Below are 17882 nucleotides of genomic sequence, written 5' to 3' on the forward strand. Positions count from 1 at the left end.
AGCCATTTAAAAAAAACTGCTTACAGACTGTTTAAAAAGGGTGTGATAACTGAACAAAAATGTAAATATTCCCCTCACCTGTGCTTCATGCATGTGTGAATCAACTGGGACAAACATTGTTTTATAGATCACAAACGTCAGGTAAGTAAACTTTGAATTATTCTGAGGTTTCATTTCCATACAAATGTGCCGTAACGTTGGTATTTCTCTATAGACAAAAAAACAAAAACAAAAAAAAAAGATCTGCAGCTGCCTATCGGAAAACACATTTTCTAGTCAGTTGGGAATTGATTTCCCAAAACTAGGGCCTGTCTACTTGTGATTTCTTGTGGAACTTGTCTGAGTGTATAGATGAAAAAAAAAAAAAGTTTTAAAAAAATAAAATAAATGAAAATTATAATAATTGAGCGAAGCAGACGGCAACCTAGGGATGATTCTAATGGAAAAACCAGGAGCATTACTTACTATTTCATTTTTTTAGCTTAGGAATGGTCCTTTCTGGTGTTGAGTGGAAAAAAAACAACAACAACAACAAAAGCTGACTGTTAATGTGTCTGGTGTCAGTCGGCCTTGTCAGTAAAAGCCCAAAGAACTTAAACTCATTGTACTCTTTCTACTGAGGTTGCTCTAGAATGACGGTGAATCTGAATGGCTCTGTGTGTGCTGATGAGGATCTTGAATCTTTGCTCCAGAGGAGACGTGATCAAATAAAACCTATTCTGTTCGGGGGACTGGAAGGGGAGGGGAGGGGTGCGGTGCGGTTCTGGTTTTGTTTGTTGGTTTTGTTTTTTCTTTTTGTTTTTTTTTTTTCCCTATTTTTGGGGTGATGAGTTGTTGATGTGACGGCACACATGTGCGGTAAGTGCTTGCAAATATGAACCCTTTGATTGTACAGTAGTGTCCTCTCCCCGTGACTACAGACGGTAGAATCTATCAGGACACAAGGCAGACCAGTCTTTTATATCCTGATCTGGAGGGAACACAGTCCTGCTACTACTTTATTATTATTATTTTTTTTTTTTTTGGTTGTTTATTTTCTTTTTTGGACTGGACAAGTTTATTTGTTTGAAAATAATAAAATATGTGACTCTGGTATGATTTTGGTGGGGTTTTTTTTTTTTTTTTTCTTTGAATACTTCCAAAGATGTTCTCAACAATCAGAAGGAACAGCTAGGCGTAGATTCAAAGTGGTTTATCAAGGTTAATCAATGGTCAACGCTGTTAAATAAATTACAATAATGAAATAATAATTTCAGATATGCTGAACTGCTGTTACGAAAGAGTTTAAAAATTCATTGTACGATTATTGTGCCCCTACGGTCACAATCAGAACTGTGAAACATCCCGACATGCACTTAAAAGTAAGCGCATTTCAGTCTTGTTGTGTGCGTCTTTCCTTAACGAGAGGCTGACAGCATATGGGTGAGCTCTGTAATTAGGCGCAGAGACACCCGCCCGTCATTCTTCCATTACGAGATTCTTCTTGGCTTTATCGAGTCTGTCCAGGACCTCACCGTACAGCCCAGACATCTGAAGGAGTGAATTCATTCTCAGTTCAGACTCATCTGTTCACATGGTCAGCAAAAACAAGGTCAAACACCAACCATGAACTTCAGTCAAAAAAACAAAACAAAAAACAAATGCCCTAGCTGCTCAGTAATTCTGTCATCATCATCATCATCATCATCATCATTACTGGTCTACAAATAAACCTTACATTGACGGGCTAATCCTCGGTTAGGCATATTAGGGTTTAAACACTGGAAAGAGTACATGAAGTACTGATACAGTAGACAGAACTCTTCAGTAATCCTTCAGTATTTCAGTACTCGTTTATATAACGCTCCTCTCATCCACCGAAGCAGCAGTATTTTTATCTGTGGCCTGAAACAGTGAGAGATGCAGAGTGTCGTGGCCAGGTTAAAGTGGTATATGTGGGGCTCATATTTTTACTTTCTGAACTATGCTTTTCTTGTTCTTTAACTGAATGCAAAGGGGGCCAAATCTTAAAAGGATGAGATAGGAGCTGATATGACTCAAGATTTGTTCAGTCGCAAGAAACTTCCCACTACTGCGTAACCTGTCTCCGGGCGATGGAAGACGAGACTAAAAACTGAAGCCCTGCATAAGCTGACAACAGGATCGGCACAAAACAGTTTGAATACCGCATTTCAAGGCAACAGTAGAACATACAAAAAGGGGCAAAAACAACAACAAAAAAAAAAAAGATCTGAAAGAAGTCTTGCCTAGAGTGAAACACTCAAAACTTATTTTTCTTCACAGCTGCTGCGAGCAACGTTTTTCCTCCCCACGCACCACATGCCCCTGCGCTCCCCCCCCCCCCCGCCCCCCCGTTGCGTTACCTGAGTCTGATAGCTCTCCTGCAGGGAGCCCAGGTGGCGGAGGAAGCTCATTCCTAGGCCACACCATCTCTCAGCGTCTGGGTACTGAGCCAGACTGTAGAGGAGGATTCCGGTGTTCCACGCTCGTGTCAGCAGCCAAAGCACCTCCAGCTCTGGGAAGTCTTCAGGCTGAGGTTCAAAAAAGGACAAGTCTGTCTGATGATCTGTCTCCACGAACCTCTCACACAAACAAAACCCACCCCTGACCATAAAGCCAGCCAGCCAGCCGACCGACAGCCCTTCGTCCGGCCAAAGGACCTGCCTCCGTCTGGTTTGCAAATTCCTTTAAGCAATGCTTTTACAATCCTCCTGTACATCTCTGCACATTTTAGATCATTTTAGATTTAGATTCAACTCATCAGGTAATCATCAAGCTCTTGATTAGCGGAGGCAGGTGTGTTAGACCTAAATCAGGCAGAGCGGTGGGGGCCATCATAAGCACGAGATTGGGGGGAAAAAAAAACACTCTTTCTAAAGAATGCACTGGGTGTCAAATGTCAGCTTGTTCAAAACAGCATTCCACAGCAAACTCAGGAACTTACTCGGAAGACACTTTGAGGTCAGCTGATGATGTGTGTGATAAACTTGTCTTGGTACAGGAGAGAAATACAAAAACCTGCATCCGTCTTAGTGTTATAAAAGGACGCAGAATGGATCTGAATGGCTAAATTCAAGATCACGCATTGATCTTGGAGTGATAAACCTCTCCAGCTCTAGTTTAAAAAACAGTTAAAAAAAATGAATTTCATACAAGATATTCAAATTAGCATCCAAATTGGCAGGAAGGGCTTGGTAAATGGAGCATCTGCTAACTGAAGCACTGCTGAAAGCCCTTTCAGAGAAAGAGGAGATCCTTTTAGAGATTTGGGGGTGGGGGGGGGGGGGGTTAATTGCGGGGCTGTATTGCTACAGGTCATGTGTGTCGAGTGCTGATTCATCACGGTCGACTCGACTCACTGCGGAGCCGATGATGGACAGGGCCTCCTCGTAGTAACCCCACACTTCCTCCAGCACACGGGGCTCAACTTCACACACCCCGCTGGGCAGGGACAGCTGGATCAGACTGTGCAAACACTTACTGCTCCAGACACACAGAAACACACAAGAGAAACACGAACCGATTTTTTATTTTTTTGTCTTTAATGCTTCCTTTCAAGCGTTTGTGAACTAGGAAGTGTGACAGCAGGGTAAAGCAGAACTGTGTGAAGTCTGAGCGGTTACGGCACTGGGCTGACCTGTACTGGGTCGGGTCCATCCGTGGACCTCGGCGGTACAATGACAGAGCCGTTTTTAGGGCTTTTTTACACAGCACTGGGAAATGGGCTGGCGGTTCCATGGCAAGAGCTACAGAAACACAATCAAATCACTGTATTTTTCGCAAAAAACCTTATTTCGCTCCATTTAAATCGCTGCTGGAAAAAAAAAAATTTAAATCTGCTCACAGTGGGGGAAAATTCGGAAAACGTAAATGTTTTTTCACCTGCGACGGTCTCCAGCACTTTAGCCTCAATGTTCTCTAGCTCTAAAACAGACTCAAGCACAGATTCGAGCGTGGGGTCGTTAAGCTTAGCACGGGCCTCAAACTCATACAGGAGCAGTAAAGTGTCCGTGGGATCATGCGAAAAATCCCCTGGCAAAGAGGGAAAATAAGACCCATTTATTTCACAATCCATATTCAAATGGACTAAAGATGTCACTTTTGTTCTAGAGCAGGGGTTTTCAACCTGCGGGGCCTGCCCCACAGGGGGCGCGAGTTCAAACCTAGACAAAGTGGGGGGGGGGGGGCTGCATGGCTGCAAGGTTGAAAACCCCTGTTCTGGAGAAATCACTCTGTCATTTAAAATGAAAAAATTAGAGTGATACGGTAGAGGGAGAAAAGAGAGAGTACCTGATGCTTTAACAGTTCTCCACACCTCCCTACAGGTCTGTATGTACTCTAAAGCTTGAGTCAGCAGCTCTGTCTGAAACACACACACAGCCGACTCAGCAAACAGTGCCCTCTGCTGGGATGTTATGGCACCTGCAACACTGTGCACATGCTCACGGTGCTAACACAGCACAAATTTCAAAGTCACGAGAACAACGGCAAACGGACCACTTGAAAAACAGAAGAAAAGATTCTGATTAGTCCTGATCCTTTGCATTCCCTTACACACAACTATGAATAACTTAAACCGTGCCAGTTTGGGGAAGTGCCACGTAAAGTAATCAGGGCTTACAGATCCTGGATCAGTAGGTAAATGCGAATAACTGGAGATTGGATTAATATACTTGCTGCTCCGAATGAGAGGAGGTCCTGCAGAGTTCCAGAGATGCAGCAGCAGCCATAAGCAGGCATGTTTTCTGCCCCATCAGAAGCCCTTTGTTTGTAGGACACATCAGGGACAGCTAGGCCAAAGCAAAGGCACAAAAACATGTTTACTGCTCTACTCCTGCATACATTTCTATTAATCAATTTCAGACGGATGGGAGAACCTATCTTTGCAGAGTCTCTGATCCTGCAAGATATTTTTTCCTTTCTTAAGTGCAGATCAGTTTTAGCCAAGTAAAGATGGAAACGGTTAAGTCTGGCAGGACAGTTTAAAAGATTCTAAACAAAACTAGCAATCTATAATAAATACATTCAGAAATTTGTTAACTTGCCCGGTAGGAAAGGACAAAGAAATCCCTCATCCTGGCGGGACTATTCTCACACCGCAAAGCAGAATTCCATGCTGAAAAGTCAAAGATTAGTAGTTATTGGGCTTGAGATTACGGCCAAGGTCCCAAGCATGAGCCACATCACTAGTACACAGTTTTTAAAGAGAGAAAAAAAAAAAAAGGAGCGAGTACAGCACCTATTTTCCTAAACCAGTTGGCCTCCTCTGAGAGCTGGTCTCCTCCCAGGTTTAGCCCTTGGTTCATTTGAGACAGTTTCTGCAGTCCTGTGGAGTTAGATACAGGCATGAACCATAACTGCACCCCAGACACTGAAGGTTTAAAGCATTATACTGATGTGATAGACCGATGTGAAGTATTAACATAAAATTCAAAGGATTTTCAGTCATTACAGTGCACTCACCCATATTTAGATATGACAAGAGGATGTCAAGACTTGCATTTCTGTAGTAAGTAAGAGATACAGTCAGCGAAGGAGAAAAGAAAAGTAAAAAAAAAAAAAAAAAATTTCAGTTATTTTTGCGCTGTTGGTTTTACTAATAAAACACTTATCGCTCGACCTGCTCTCATCGATTTCTTCTTCCATTTTTGAAAGCACAAGACGAACTAAACATCTGCGAGAAAAAAAAAAAAAAAAAAAACTTGTTAGGGGCAAATAAAGGATATCTTATTTGACTCGTACATGCACGCCTCGGGCGTTTAACACACAAGGCTATTCTCGTGCTGACACTAACATATGCTAGACAATCTGGGGTCAAAGGTCCCCGACTTGAGACTATTCGACCATATGTGTGACTGACCTGAGGGCAGTGAGAAGTTGTGTCACGTCCCGTGAGTGTTCACACAAACTCTCCAGTGCCTTCATGGCCGTGTCCTGCTGCTCGTTCTATAAAAAACCCCCCAAAAAAACAAAAAAAAAAACACCCTAATATTTTCACAGCGGTACTCTTACACGCTACGTTGTTGACCGGCTGAGGTAAAGGTGACTAAAACACTCATTAGTCTGCGGATTTGATCTGACCTCCAGAGCAATCTGCGCGGCCAGGCTGAGGAGGTTAGCGGCCGCGTGCTCCGTCATAAGAACTCGGTCCTCGTTCGTCACGGGGGCCTGGGCCAGACGGCCAATCTCTCTCACGGCTTCAGTGGCTGATTGACAGGGAGTTTGACAAAGCTAAATGCTAGAAGGCATTCTTTGTCTGCAGAGGCAGGGGGTTAACCCCCTTCCAGACCATTCCTTTTTCTGGAACATGGAGAAGGAGTAGATATGTGCTGTCTTATGGAGGAATACTGGGATTTCGAACACGGGTCACGCTTACCTTTGTTTACGTTGTTCTCGAGAATAGCAATCTTGTACAAACTAAACTGTGTGAAGATACTGTTTGGATCACAGTGAACCGCCTCTGTTACAGCCTCCTTAGCCTAAAACAAAGATTTTTTTTTCTCCCCTTCTTTTTTTTACTATTTTTTAACTTTTCATACTGACCAAGTGTGTCACATATGCTGTGTGGTACCTTATCCAATTGCTGAAGGTGTAGGAAACAGGAGGCTCGGTTTCTCTGCAATTTGGCAAGGTTCTGATCCACCTGACCCGCTTTGTAAAAATTCATTGAGTAGTTATACCACTGCAGAGCATCAGAGTAACTCTTGGCCTAGACACAAGAAAACCGGTTATTATAAAAGAGGCTGACGACATATAGTAACTTATTCCGACTTCAATCACCGTAGCTCAAACTGCAGGAACCTCACCTCAAAGCTTTTGGAGGCTTTGTCCCAGAGGAGCAGATGAAGGGAGGTAAGATTCTGAGGAGATAGCTGCTTCCCTGTGTAGTGGCCTGAACAAGGGCATCAGATATGTCAATCATGTCATAGGTTTAACTGTTTTAAAACAACAAACAAACAAACAAACATTACATGATGATAAGTACCTGTGATGACATCCTCAATTTTCTGCTTGCCGAGCAGTTCTTTCCCTCTCTGAAGCAGGAGTTCAATATGCAGGACCAAAGCAGAGCCCAGGTCAGGAGAAGACTCAAAGTGTTGGCAAACTCTCTTTATGAAATCGAAGGCCAGGACCTCTCTAATAACATAATATTAGTGTGTTCATTATATCTTACACCAAGTAATATATATATATATATATATATATATATATATATATATATATGTCCTTCTTATGTCTTTATTTTAGTGCCAAAATTCTGTCTGAGAAATGCCTAATCATTTGAGTGCACACATATATGAGATGTGAGATTATATGTGTGTAAGAAAATCTACTTAGTATAAAGTAGACAATTATAAAATCTGTAGATTAAAAGTATGTGCTCACTTATACCTTTGACATTTAACAAACAAAGAATGACATATGAAAAAAGAAGAAAAAGGCCTGCCACACCGGAGTTAAATGTACAATCGAAAGTGGTCAGCAATATACAGACTTTCCTACATAAAAGTAACTTACCTGCATTCACGTGCTTCAAATCATCTTCTCACCCTTGGAATAACAGCACTAGAAATGCTCTAACTCCTCAGGACTATAACATGAGCCTTTAAAAAGTCTTAGCACAGTACAGAGTTACATTTATATCTATTTAAGACGTTTACCTTTCTTCAGCCATTAGCAGTTTTACTGTACCCAGGCAAACTTCAAGAGGACCCTCAGATTCAAGCAACTCTGTGAGTCCTTGAAAGAAAGACGGAGAAAAGTTCAATGTTACATACATACATACATATATGCATTAAAATTACACGCATGCATAAAATAGCCTACCAGATTTTTTTTCATTAAATCGGAAGTGTTTTGGACAGGCAGTGTCTTACCGGATTTCACCTCTTCATCACTGCCTCCACTCTGCAGCAAAATACGGATCTTGAGGTACAGTCCTGACGGGTGTACATTTTCCTGGTGAAGTTACAATATGAGAATGTGCCAAAGCGGTATGTTGTCCAGGTGTATCTGTAACAAGTCTCTGAAAACTACAGACCATTCATGTCGCAGATACACTGGAGTTCAGTACCTTGTTAGCCAGACTAACAGCATTAAGAGCCTTGTCCTGAAACCTTTGACAGTCCCATTCCAGATACACCGTGGCAAGAAGCCTCAAGACTTTCGCCTGTAAACATTTGAATAAAATCATACAGTGAGGCTAACATTCACGTGCAGCGGCATTTTTTTTTTTTTTTTTCATATTAAATTTCTTACTTGAATCTCAGGACCCGGGGAGTACTTTGCATTCATCTTCCCAATGTCAAAACTCTGGCTAAAGACCACGGGACAGATAAAAACTGAATCAGCAACAGCGAGCGCAGAATAAAAATAAGGCCTGGAGGCATGTTCACGCAACAGGATTTCTCATTTAGCCGAATAACTTGCGTCTAAAGTCAAGGTAGTCCGATAGGAATACTCTTGAACCTTTCTTGTATAACAGTTTTGACTTTTGGCTGAAGAGCTTTGCCTAATGGAGCGTTCCCGCTTCATGAAATACCTCTGTTTTTTCCAAATAAATCACAACTGCAGTATTAAATACGCCCCTGGTAAGTGTATCAATGTGCATTATAATTTGTTTTTATTTAAACAATTTTTGGCAGTTGTGGACGCACTTGTCACTTAAACGCTAAACACTTCGTATGTCTGTCATGTTTTTACACTGTCAGGAACAATCAGTTTCAGAGCAGCAGTAATACTGTCATAACAGAGCAATAAAATCTCCTCATGCTATCTATCTCTGGATTCCAAATTTAACCTCTTAAGACATGTGCTGACCTGAGCCAAAATGAGCTCTCCTCATATTTCTTCAGATTGTATGTGTCCACTCCAAAGTTATAGCACAGGAGGGAAAGGTATCCAGTCTAGAAAGAAAGACAGAAAATTCGCAAGAACAGTACAGTTTTCAGTAGGGGCACCCCAAAAAGTGTCTGAATCTAAACATATCAAACTTCCATGAACAGCCAATGCTATACTAACTTACTAACTGTTAAGAGTAATTCTTGAAATGAAATTGTAATCAAACTTCTCTAACGTGTTGTCGTACCTCTTTAGGGAGTCGCAGGAGCATTTCCTTACATCTCTGCATAAAAGCAACTGCCTCTTCGTGCTGTCCTTGAACAACAGCCTACGAAAAAAAATGAACATATAAATGTCTTGCAGTGCCTCATGGGAGTCAGCGGAGAATCAGTCTTTTTAAAATTTTTGTGACCCGTGTTTCTTTCAGTTTGGAGTGTCCTATCACTCATGTTCTCGCTGAAGCAAGCTCTCCTCATACACCTCCGCCGGGTCAATCAAGGTGAATGGGGTCAGAATACAATCTTCTCATACTATGAACTATGTTCCTTGTTCAATACTCATAACTACTATAGCTGTCTGACACCTGTGTAACCAGTTACCACCAATGAGAAAGGAGGGGGAGTGAGACATTAGCTGACATATCCCCCAAAGGAGTACAGAAAACTAAACTAATAATAATAATAATAACAATAATAATAATAATAATAATAATAATAATAATAATAGTAATAATAATCATTCTCTTTATTGTAATCAAACCATATACGCAGCACATATACACAGTGGATGAAATTGCGTGTCCTAAGGATCGTGGTAAGTAGCCACTGCACTGCACTTCACACGCACTGCCATCTTGGACCACGGAGCAGTTGGCTGGTTAAGCGTCTTGCTCAAGGGCACTTCAGCCATGAATGTTTGATTCCCTGGAATGTTTCCAGGGAATCGAACTAGCGACCTTTCGGACACGAGTCCAATTCTCTAACCTTTAGGCCACGGGCCACAAAAACGGGACACACAGTGACCACTGTCAAAAATCTAAGACAAAGCTCTGCAGTGTGTGACAGGTAGCTTAGCCTGGCGTCGTTTTTTTCCCTCACTTTTTAAACACATTTGCTTAAGTCTGACTGTACTCTAGGTGACAATGCTCACTGATTCAGCTTGATAAGACAGAACCCGTAGGAGGTCTTTCTCAACATCCGCTTTTGGTGCGTCGATATCAGCAGAATTATCTCCGTGGGACGTTAGTTTGCTGTAAAGTGTCTCTAGGCTCTGTGAAATCACACAAAAAAGTAGCAACACAACCATCAAAGGAGCTATTTAGGTCAACATATCCCGTTAATGCCTTACAAAAACAGACCCGCTGTATACTCTCTGTGATGAAACAGATTTCTACATTAACAACAAACGACTGTATGGCTTGTGATAAGCAGAACTCAGCCTTCATTTTCAAAATCTTTTCCAGCTGTTACAAAAAACCTACGGATTTCATTGTGAATATGTAATGTAAGCAGTACTTATATCTCTCCAACGCTTTCTATTAGATATGTCTGTTGAACATCTTCTACATATGTTCATATAAGTCGTTTACCACAGTTCTAAGGTGAAGTTCTCCTTTAAATGAATAAGTAAACTTAGTAAAATCTTTATTTTTACACAGTTTGTCTTTCTACTAAAAACGTAACAGGAAAAAATGAATGCATACTCACCTTGACAGCAAGATTAAAGAAGTCATCAGCCAGATGTGGCTTTTTACAGTCAAGCCATGTCCTACCAGTCTTACTGGCCATCTCAAGGAAAATGTTAACACACAAGAACTTACAGCTGACGCGAAACAAGATTTTCACACATCATCGTCACGGGTTAACTAGTAAAACAACAAAAAACAAAACTACAATTTTCACTTTTCTGAGACCTGCTCTATTTTCAGTGCAATGAGATCCTTCGTGACAGGGGGCGCACTTACCAAAATCTGCTTGCGAACTAAAGTCTCTGACTCAGACGCACACGCAGACAGGAGTTTGCATGCAGCATGACGCACTAAGTACACACAAGATCAAAGAGGCGAGTCAGGACATTAGCTTCTGATGAAAACACTGTGAAACACACGTTTATTATTTACAGACACTAAACGTCGTCATTCAGTCGCTTATGATGTTATGGGAACTCGAGAGAATGGGTACCTTTAGCTTTCTGTTGCTCATTGATAGTTGAACCTATGCGTTTGGTTACTGCCCAGTTCCACAACTGAATGGCATATTCTTCCACCTACCAAAATGTCTCACCGATTACAAGAAGAAGAAAAAAATGTGCACACAATACTGTACGATCAAATGTGTGGAGTAATGTAATACCTGGGGATTCTGTGTTCTTGTCCTCTCCAAAGTTAAAGTTGTCTCACTGAACAGCTTCTCGATCACCTCGTCCACGTTTGCACGGTTTTCATTATTTAATAATTTTTCGATGAGATCTTTTAATAAATACCAAACATGGTCATTTGCCTTAATCTGAACGTTTTAAATAAAACTAACATCGGAACATATCAACAAAAGATATTAACAACGGCCTGATATGAAGCTTACTTGGGGCCTACTTCGCCTCATCCTAATGCCGCGAATAACGAGAGGGATGTAGGCTGAAGTTTGAATACTCGCTCAAGTAAAATATTAGTTAAGAAACCACTTTGGCTTTGTTACAATTGTAAAACAATAACAGTATCTTCTAACTCCCTGTTGCGTCTTATCTTAATAGCTAGCTGACTAAACAAATTATGACACGCTAGCCTGCAGCACCTCAAAAAGCTAATTAAGTCCCTCAGGTCAAGAGAAGACTCTTACCCTTCACATTTATGACAAAAAGTTCCATGTTAGAGGACACAGTGTGGACATGAAATTAACGGGTCATACGAAAATTATCTCAACTTGTTAGACAGCTGGTCGTCGGGGCTAAGGTATGAGGCGTCACAAATAGTATGTCGCCGAATTAGTTTAAAAAGCGCGAGCTCCCTCAGTCTAGGACAGCCTAGGAGGCCAACAAGCAGGATTTAAAGCATAGCCCTCTCGAGTGGCTGTTGTTTCTTTCTTTCCTCTGTGTGTGTGTGTGCGTGTCCGTGTGCGAGCGCCTATGTGGGAGGCTGTTCGTTAGCTTGTTCCTAGGGGTAGATTACTGAAGCGGGCAAGTTTTCTCAGTGAGCTCGATAACATTGAGCCAAAAATCGAAACTGCCAAAAAACTGTAAGAGGTACGAACAGTCCTACTGGACTGTATTGGCCTTTGGCGGACATTTACCCAGTTAATTTAAAGATGCTGCTTCATGTATACCCCTCAGGGATGTATATGTGTTATTCTATGACATAATATAATATGACAAAATAGTTCTTTTAGCAATAATTAGCCATAGAACATAGGGCGGATAAAACATATTCGGCCTCCGCTATCTGGAGAGGGGTCCAACTCTGGGCGTTTACAACGTCATTAGATGCAGTGTTCTTTATGACCACGAGGTGGTATCTTGAACAAAACATTAATATTTGACGGGCAATTAATCAAATAGTTGTTCCTCGTTGAGAAAATCCGTTCGCTTTTATTTCTTTAGCCTCTAAAAACGTATTATAAATGCCTCAAATGAAATTCATACCTGTGCAGAATAAACAACATCCTGTCTATAGTCCTTAGAATAAACAGCAATTTGCCACCAGTTTCCATTAGGACTTGCTCCTAGTTTACTGAAAGTGTACAAAGTTTCAAGACTATATTGTTTAGTCAGGAATGTATGCTTTTTTTTGGGGGGGGGGGGGGGTCATTTTAATCAAAGTAATTCAAGATGTTTACGACAAAAAAGGAGCCCTGACTGCATAAGTGGTGGTTTGAACAGTCTGTAAAAGCAGTAGTGTTTATGCATAATAGCTGTGTTAGTCAAACAGGTCGGGCTATCTCATAAGACATTCTGTGTTGGTACAGTGTTTGAATATGCAGGTTGTTGTTGACTTTAAGGGGCTCAAGCTGTGTAAGCTGTGTAAACTGTGAGTTGGTTGAGGCCTCTTATTGTGTCCTGTTCACGAGATTCAAAAATAAAACGTCTTTAAGGCTCATTCCTTTTAGGCCTCAGCTTCCAGCAATTGTCTGTGCTTGAGTCTTATCTAGCCGCCCTCCTGGCCTAATGGGATTGTTAGCAGATCTGAAAAATCTTATGGCAAAAAAAAAAAAAAGAAAAGAAAATAGTCAGTCTCAGCTTTAAGTGGAGGTACAGGGATGAAGTTCTGTAGTTACTTAAAGACGAACAAACATTTTTTATAAAAGATTCATTTGGAGTAAAACTTTTTAGGAGGTTACTGTTTGGAGTTTAGCCATTCCATTCAGCTGATGGATTTATCTGTCAGTAAGATAATTTGAACTGAGCTACTGTTTTGAATGCAGATAATCAAAATGAATCCATTACCCTGCCTGTCAGAATTTGGGAATCAATGTCTCACGAGAAAATGTAATGTCTACCTGTGTAACCTTTAAATGCACATACAAATTTTCTTAATAAAGCCTGTTTACTGGTATAAAGTATTTGATGAAAATAGATCCTTGAATAAATAAATGAATAAATAAAACATAATTAACCTCTGTGTAACAACATGTTTGGGAAAGAAATATGTGGTCTCGCCACAAAATTGCTTTGCTTAAAAGGGTTAATTGACTACATCTTTTGTGGACTGCCCTTTGGTATTACCAGTGATTTTCTCATTCTCTCAATGGAGTCTTAGTGAGTGGATAATGTACGTGTACAAAACTAAATCCAGATGTGTAATTTTAAAAACCTAAACTGGCAATATTGGACAGCAGAAATTTTGGAAGATATATGTCTGGGTGTATAATGGATTCTAATCAAGCTAATGATTTATTGACCTTTTCAAAAGACCAGTATATATATTTTATAAGAAAAAATGATAGTTAAGCCATGGTTTCATTCATTAAGTCAAGCTGACTGACTTTGAAATACAACCACAGGAGACATAATGTTGGATGTTCATGTAATACATGTAACGCATGTAATGTGTGATATAAAAGTGAAATTGTGACTACAGTTTACATGGCAGAATAATATGCTTGTAGGTATGAGAAACTCTTTCTTCAGTGCTTTTCTTACTTTCACCTCAAAATATTTGAAGGTGTTTTTACCTTTCGTGTTAGCATTTTTCTACAATTAGATAGAAAAATCTGTTCAAGAGTGGTTATGTTGAATCACACACACACACACACACACACACTCAAAACTTGGGTAACCTTTTTTCCCATGAATTTTACATTGAGCAGTCACGTGCAGTACTCCAATTTTCCCAATCATTCTTATGCTACAGTGGAAAGAAGGATGAAATCCCTCTAAGGACGCTTATCCGAGATCCTGCGGACATGGGATTGTATAACAGAGTCAGATACTCTTCAGATGTTCTCGTCTATTAAAACATCAGAATCTTTGCTGTGGCGAAGACAGGAAGTGCTTACATACAACACAAGAACTTTGTTCGTGTTGTATGTATATATCAGAAGTGTGACTATCTCCACTTGCAAGATAACAAAAAAGAGCCCCCCCCCACACACACACACACCACCCCAAAAAAAACAGTCTGTTTAACATCCACATCATGGGAACACAAGAAGGATCCTGGCAGGCAGGGTGGGGTGAGAGACCTGAGTGTATTGCATTGATATATATATATATATATATTAATTTTAAAAAAAGCTGTGTATCCTGCTCCCAAAGCTAAAAATAAAACTTACAAATGTTTATCTTGGGTGTTTGTTCACGTATCTTCTAGTAGGTAAAACAATGTCTGTTCACCTTTGTCCTCAAGTATTTTGGCTGCTTCAGCTGAATTACATCGAGTGTGCTCTACAAGGTTTGGTTTTGGCTGGAATGTTTACTGCCATGAAGAAAAATGAACTTTTAGTCGTGGAAAACACTGTTTCACTTTTCTACATTGAAAATAGGACAAGATCTCATATTCCTTTTTAATAAGACAAATTAAAGTGACTCAAATCCAGTACATTATAGTATAGCATTTTTACGTGAGCCCTTCGAAAACATTTATCAGAGCGATATCTCAGATACTGAAATCTGAACTAAGCACTGATTAATACGTTTCAAGCGTAGCGCACCCGCTCCAGTCAAGTGACGTTGCATGCCAGCCCTGTCTCGCTATAAAGGCACTGCGCGGGTATCGCAAACGGAAAAGAGGGTAGCCAAGCAGACAGATGACAAATTCTGCCCATGAATTACAGTGGCCATTTTATCCACAGTACAGATCGACAGATCGCTTTATACGGTGCTTCTGTAAAAAGAAGTTTTAGCTGAAGACAGTTTTTCTTCTACACTATCCACTTAGAGGACATAAAGGGAGGCGCTTGTTAAAATTCCCTTCAATTCTAAGGAGGAAGGAGAAAACGTCGCACCTGCCCTGGAGGACTGGCTTCTTGTCTGTTCATTTCAGTTTTTGCGGGGACTAGAGCTTAGTTCGAATTTTAGGAGTCTCTAGCTCTCAGTATGGGATACTATTACAACCACTAATTAACTTCAACGAGAGGAGCTCCTATTATATATAAACTGTCATACAAAGTTAGCATCTCTTCAGACGTTTTTAAGAACGACCAAACTTCAATTTCAACGCGCAGCTTTGGACATTTGGCATCAGTGTTCTTCGAAGAACTTTTGCAAAGCTTTGGAATACTCTCAAGGAAAATCCTCGGGAGTTCATAGCGGAATGACACCTAACGGCAACGCGATATTACTAACAGCTTTATTATATTGTGTCACGTCGCTAAGCGGTAAGTGGGAAATAACGGCATGCGAAGTTCATATTCACCTATTGCGCGCTATCATTGTCCTCTCTTGTGCGGTTTGTATGATTAGGCTTCTTGTATGGTTACGCTCAGGTCTTTCTAATTTAGCACAAGATATATAAACAGATGCAATGACTATCACTTCTATACACTTTTTTGTCCATACAAAGGTATGCCATCGACAAACTGCATTTGTACAGGGTATCCTCAATCTTCATTGGCAGAATCAAATGAATGTCATTCTTCTTCTTCTTCTTCTTTTTTTTTTTTTGTATTTTTCCATTACAAGTTTTAGAGAACTAATTAACATTATGCAGCAAACGGACATTTATTTTCAAGCAAGTTAAAATTTTTATGTTTAATTAGATGTACTAAAGCTATTACAGCACCTGACTGGGTGTATTTAGTTGTAGGCAGAGACGGCTCCTGTGAGAATTGTGGTGTGCTTTACTGCAATTCCGGTCTGATACACAGGGGGGAGTGTGCTACCATTCCTGTCGTGCTATTATGTGGCGCAAAACCAATGTTAAGTTTCACATTTACTGATCGTTTGTCGCCCTCACGATGTGGTTAGTTTGATGTAGCTGTTTTGAAATCTGTTGTGGGTCAGGATTAGGTCAACAGTGCATTACTGAATCGTTCAGATATTCTCAAATCTACATACACACACACACGCACAAGTCAGCACAACTGATTGGAAAATAACAGGAATGTTTTCAAAGTCTAAAGAAAGCTGTTTAACAGAGAAATATTATTTTGCTTATTTCCAGTGTGAAAGGTTGCTCTCCATCTTGAGAGGAAAATGTGTGTTTATAACAGAGCGAATACGCTGTTGACTCTTGGCTGTATGATTATCTTCGTTCACCTTCTTATAAACTAGACAGAGTATAAAAGGTGGATGTTCCTCTGCATTGTGCTGGACCTGTTGTGCACCACAGATATATGTCTTCCTCCCCCCCTATCCAAATAAACAGCGGTCGCAGTCAGATCCAAACAGAGGAAATTCCCCCATGACTTTTGAGGCTTCAAGCTTTGTCTACAAGGGTTCCAAGTAGATTTCCTTCACTGTCCGCATGCCTAGCGTGGGAAAGACACATGGAGGAAGTGGATGGAGAGGCAGGAGGCACCCTGGAATTGTTCTGGCCAGTAGAGGTCACGGAAATGTGACACGCTACCTGAGTAAAGATGCCTTCCTCAGGCTCCTTAGACTCTCCGTCAACTTGAAATGTCTGTCAGCCTCTCCTCCTGAGGACAATGGTGAAACGGAAAAGTAGTCCATTGTTTTCTAAACGTCTAGGTTGTATGGTAGAGCCATTAGTTATAACAAGGAATCTCAGCTCTACAACAGATGGGGAGAGACATTTGTTTTAGAGTATGGTGCTGCGGTTGTTTTTTCTTTCATTATTTTTTTCTTTTTCTTTTATTTTTTCTTTGCAGTCAGAGACAGCTTGAAACACAGTTACGTTAAATTATGCACATTGCGATGGATTTGATTGACATGTAAGGGCAACGCAATGCAGTGTGATTGAAAGGAAAATATTACAGTGTAGGCAGTAGTTCAGGTTTCGGTTTTGTTACACTGTGGCTTGACATGCACGATACTGTCAGTAACGACTTCTCTACCCTCTTTCTGAACAGAGAATGTGCAAAAAGCAGTTTTGGTAAATGATTACAGTAGGGCAGTTCTATGGCTCATGACTCAGTCCGCTTGCTCAGAAAAGCTGGATCAGAAATTAGGAATGGTCTGTCATGTACATAATATTGTGTCAGAGCTGTAACTTATTACTTTGAAAATTTGTGTCATTTTGTCCTAATATGAAATATCTCCATGTCCGTAGGAGCCAGATGTGATTTATACATGAGACTGGGACATTGACATGTACAATGTAAACCCCCCCCCCCCCCCAAAAAAATATGGGTCAACTGATTTCCTGGAAACAAAAAGGAAACAAAAAAAGAATTTAAACCATAATTAAACATCTCCAGTTGAATGTAACTTTAACTTTTGTTAATGTTTTTTGTGATTATCCGCTGTGGTTTCAACATGTGTTGTCTTGACATCAAAGTCACATCTTTGCAGTGTCTTCTCAGGGTTTCTTTAAATCACTTCTGTTCTCCGGGAGCAGACACGTCTGTGCAGTTCCGTAGTGACTGACTCATGAAGCATTCACTGCCTCCCTAATAGTAGTCAGATGAGATGGAGATGGCAGTTTGATCTTG

At 40.6% G+C, this 17882-nt stretch overlaps 2 protein-coding genes across 2 annotated transcripts in view; one reads left to right on the forward strand and one right to left on the reverse strand.

Moving 5' to 3' along the window:
- Positions 1–1212: 1212 nt before the first annotated feature.
- tex11 (testis expressed 11) lies at positions 1213–11703 on the reverse strand. The gene is made up of 29 exons (XM_030766293.1): positions 11676–11703; positions 11193–11308; positions 11022–11106; positions 10805–10878; positions 10548–10628; positions 9991–10110; positions 9089–9169; positions 8821–8906; positions 8260–8317; positions 8075–8170; positions 7878–7959; positions 7662–7740; positions 6986–7137; positions 6807–6892; positions 6572–6709; positions 6377–6479; positions 6082–6206; positions 5861–5946; positions 5621–5674; positions 5464–5504; positions 5240–5326; positions 5046–5116; positions 4674–4790; positions 4291–4363; positions 3883–4032; positions 3638–3746; positions 3360–3480; positions 2364–2531; positions 1213–1530 (listed from the first exon to the last, which is right to left on the reverse strand). The coding sequence occupies exons 1-29, from the start codon at positions 11701–11703 to the stop codon at positions 1459–1461; spliced, it is 2739 nt and encodes a 912-aa protein (XP_030622153.1). The 3' UTR covers positions 1213–1458.
- A 3388-nt stretch (positions 11704–15091) lies between these two features.
- Positions 15092–17882, forward strand: part of kdrl (kinase insert domain receptor like) — a 46483-nt gene continuing 43692 nt past the window's right edge. Inside the window, 1 exon segment of the mRNA XM_030793107.1 lies at positions 15092–15647. Coding sequence (XP_030648967.1) covers positions 15584–15647 — 64 coding nt within the window. The 5' untranslated portion in view covers positions 15092–15583.

Source organism: Chanos chanos, chromosome 2 (assembly GCF_902362185.1).
Source record: "Chanos chanos chromosome 2, fChaCha1.1, whole genome shotgun sequence".
Classification (NCBI taxonomy): domain Eukaryota; kingdom Metazoa; phylum Chordata; class Actinopteri; order Gonorynchiformes; family Chanidae; genus Chanos; species Chanos chanos.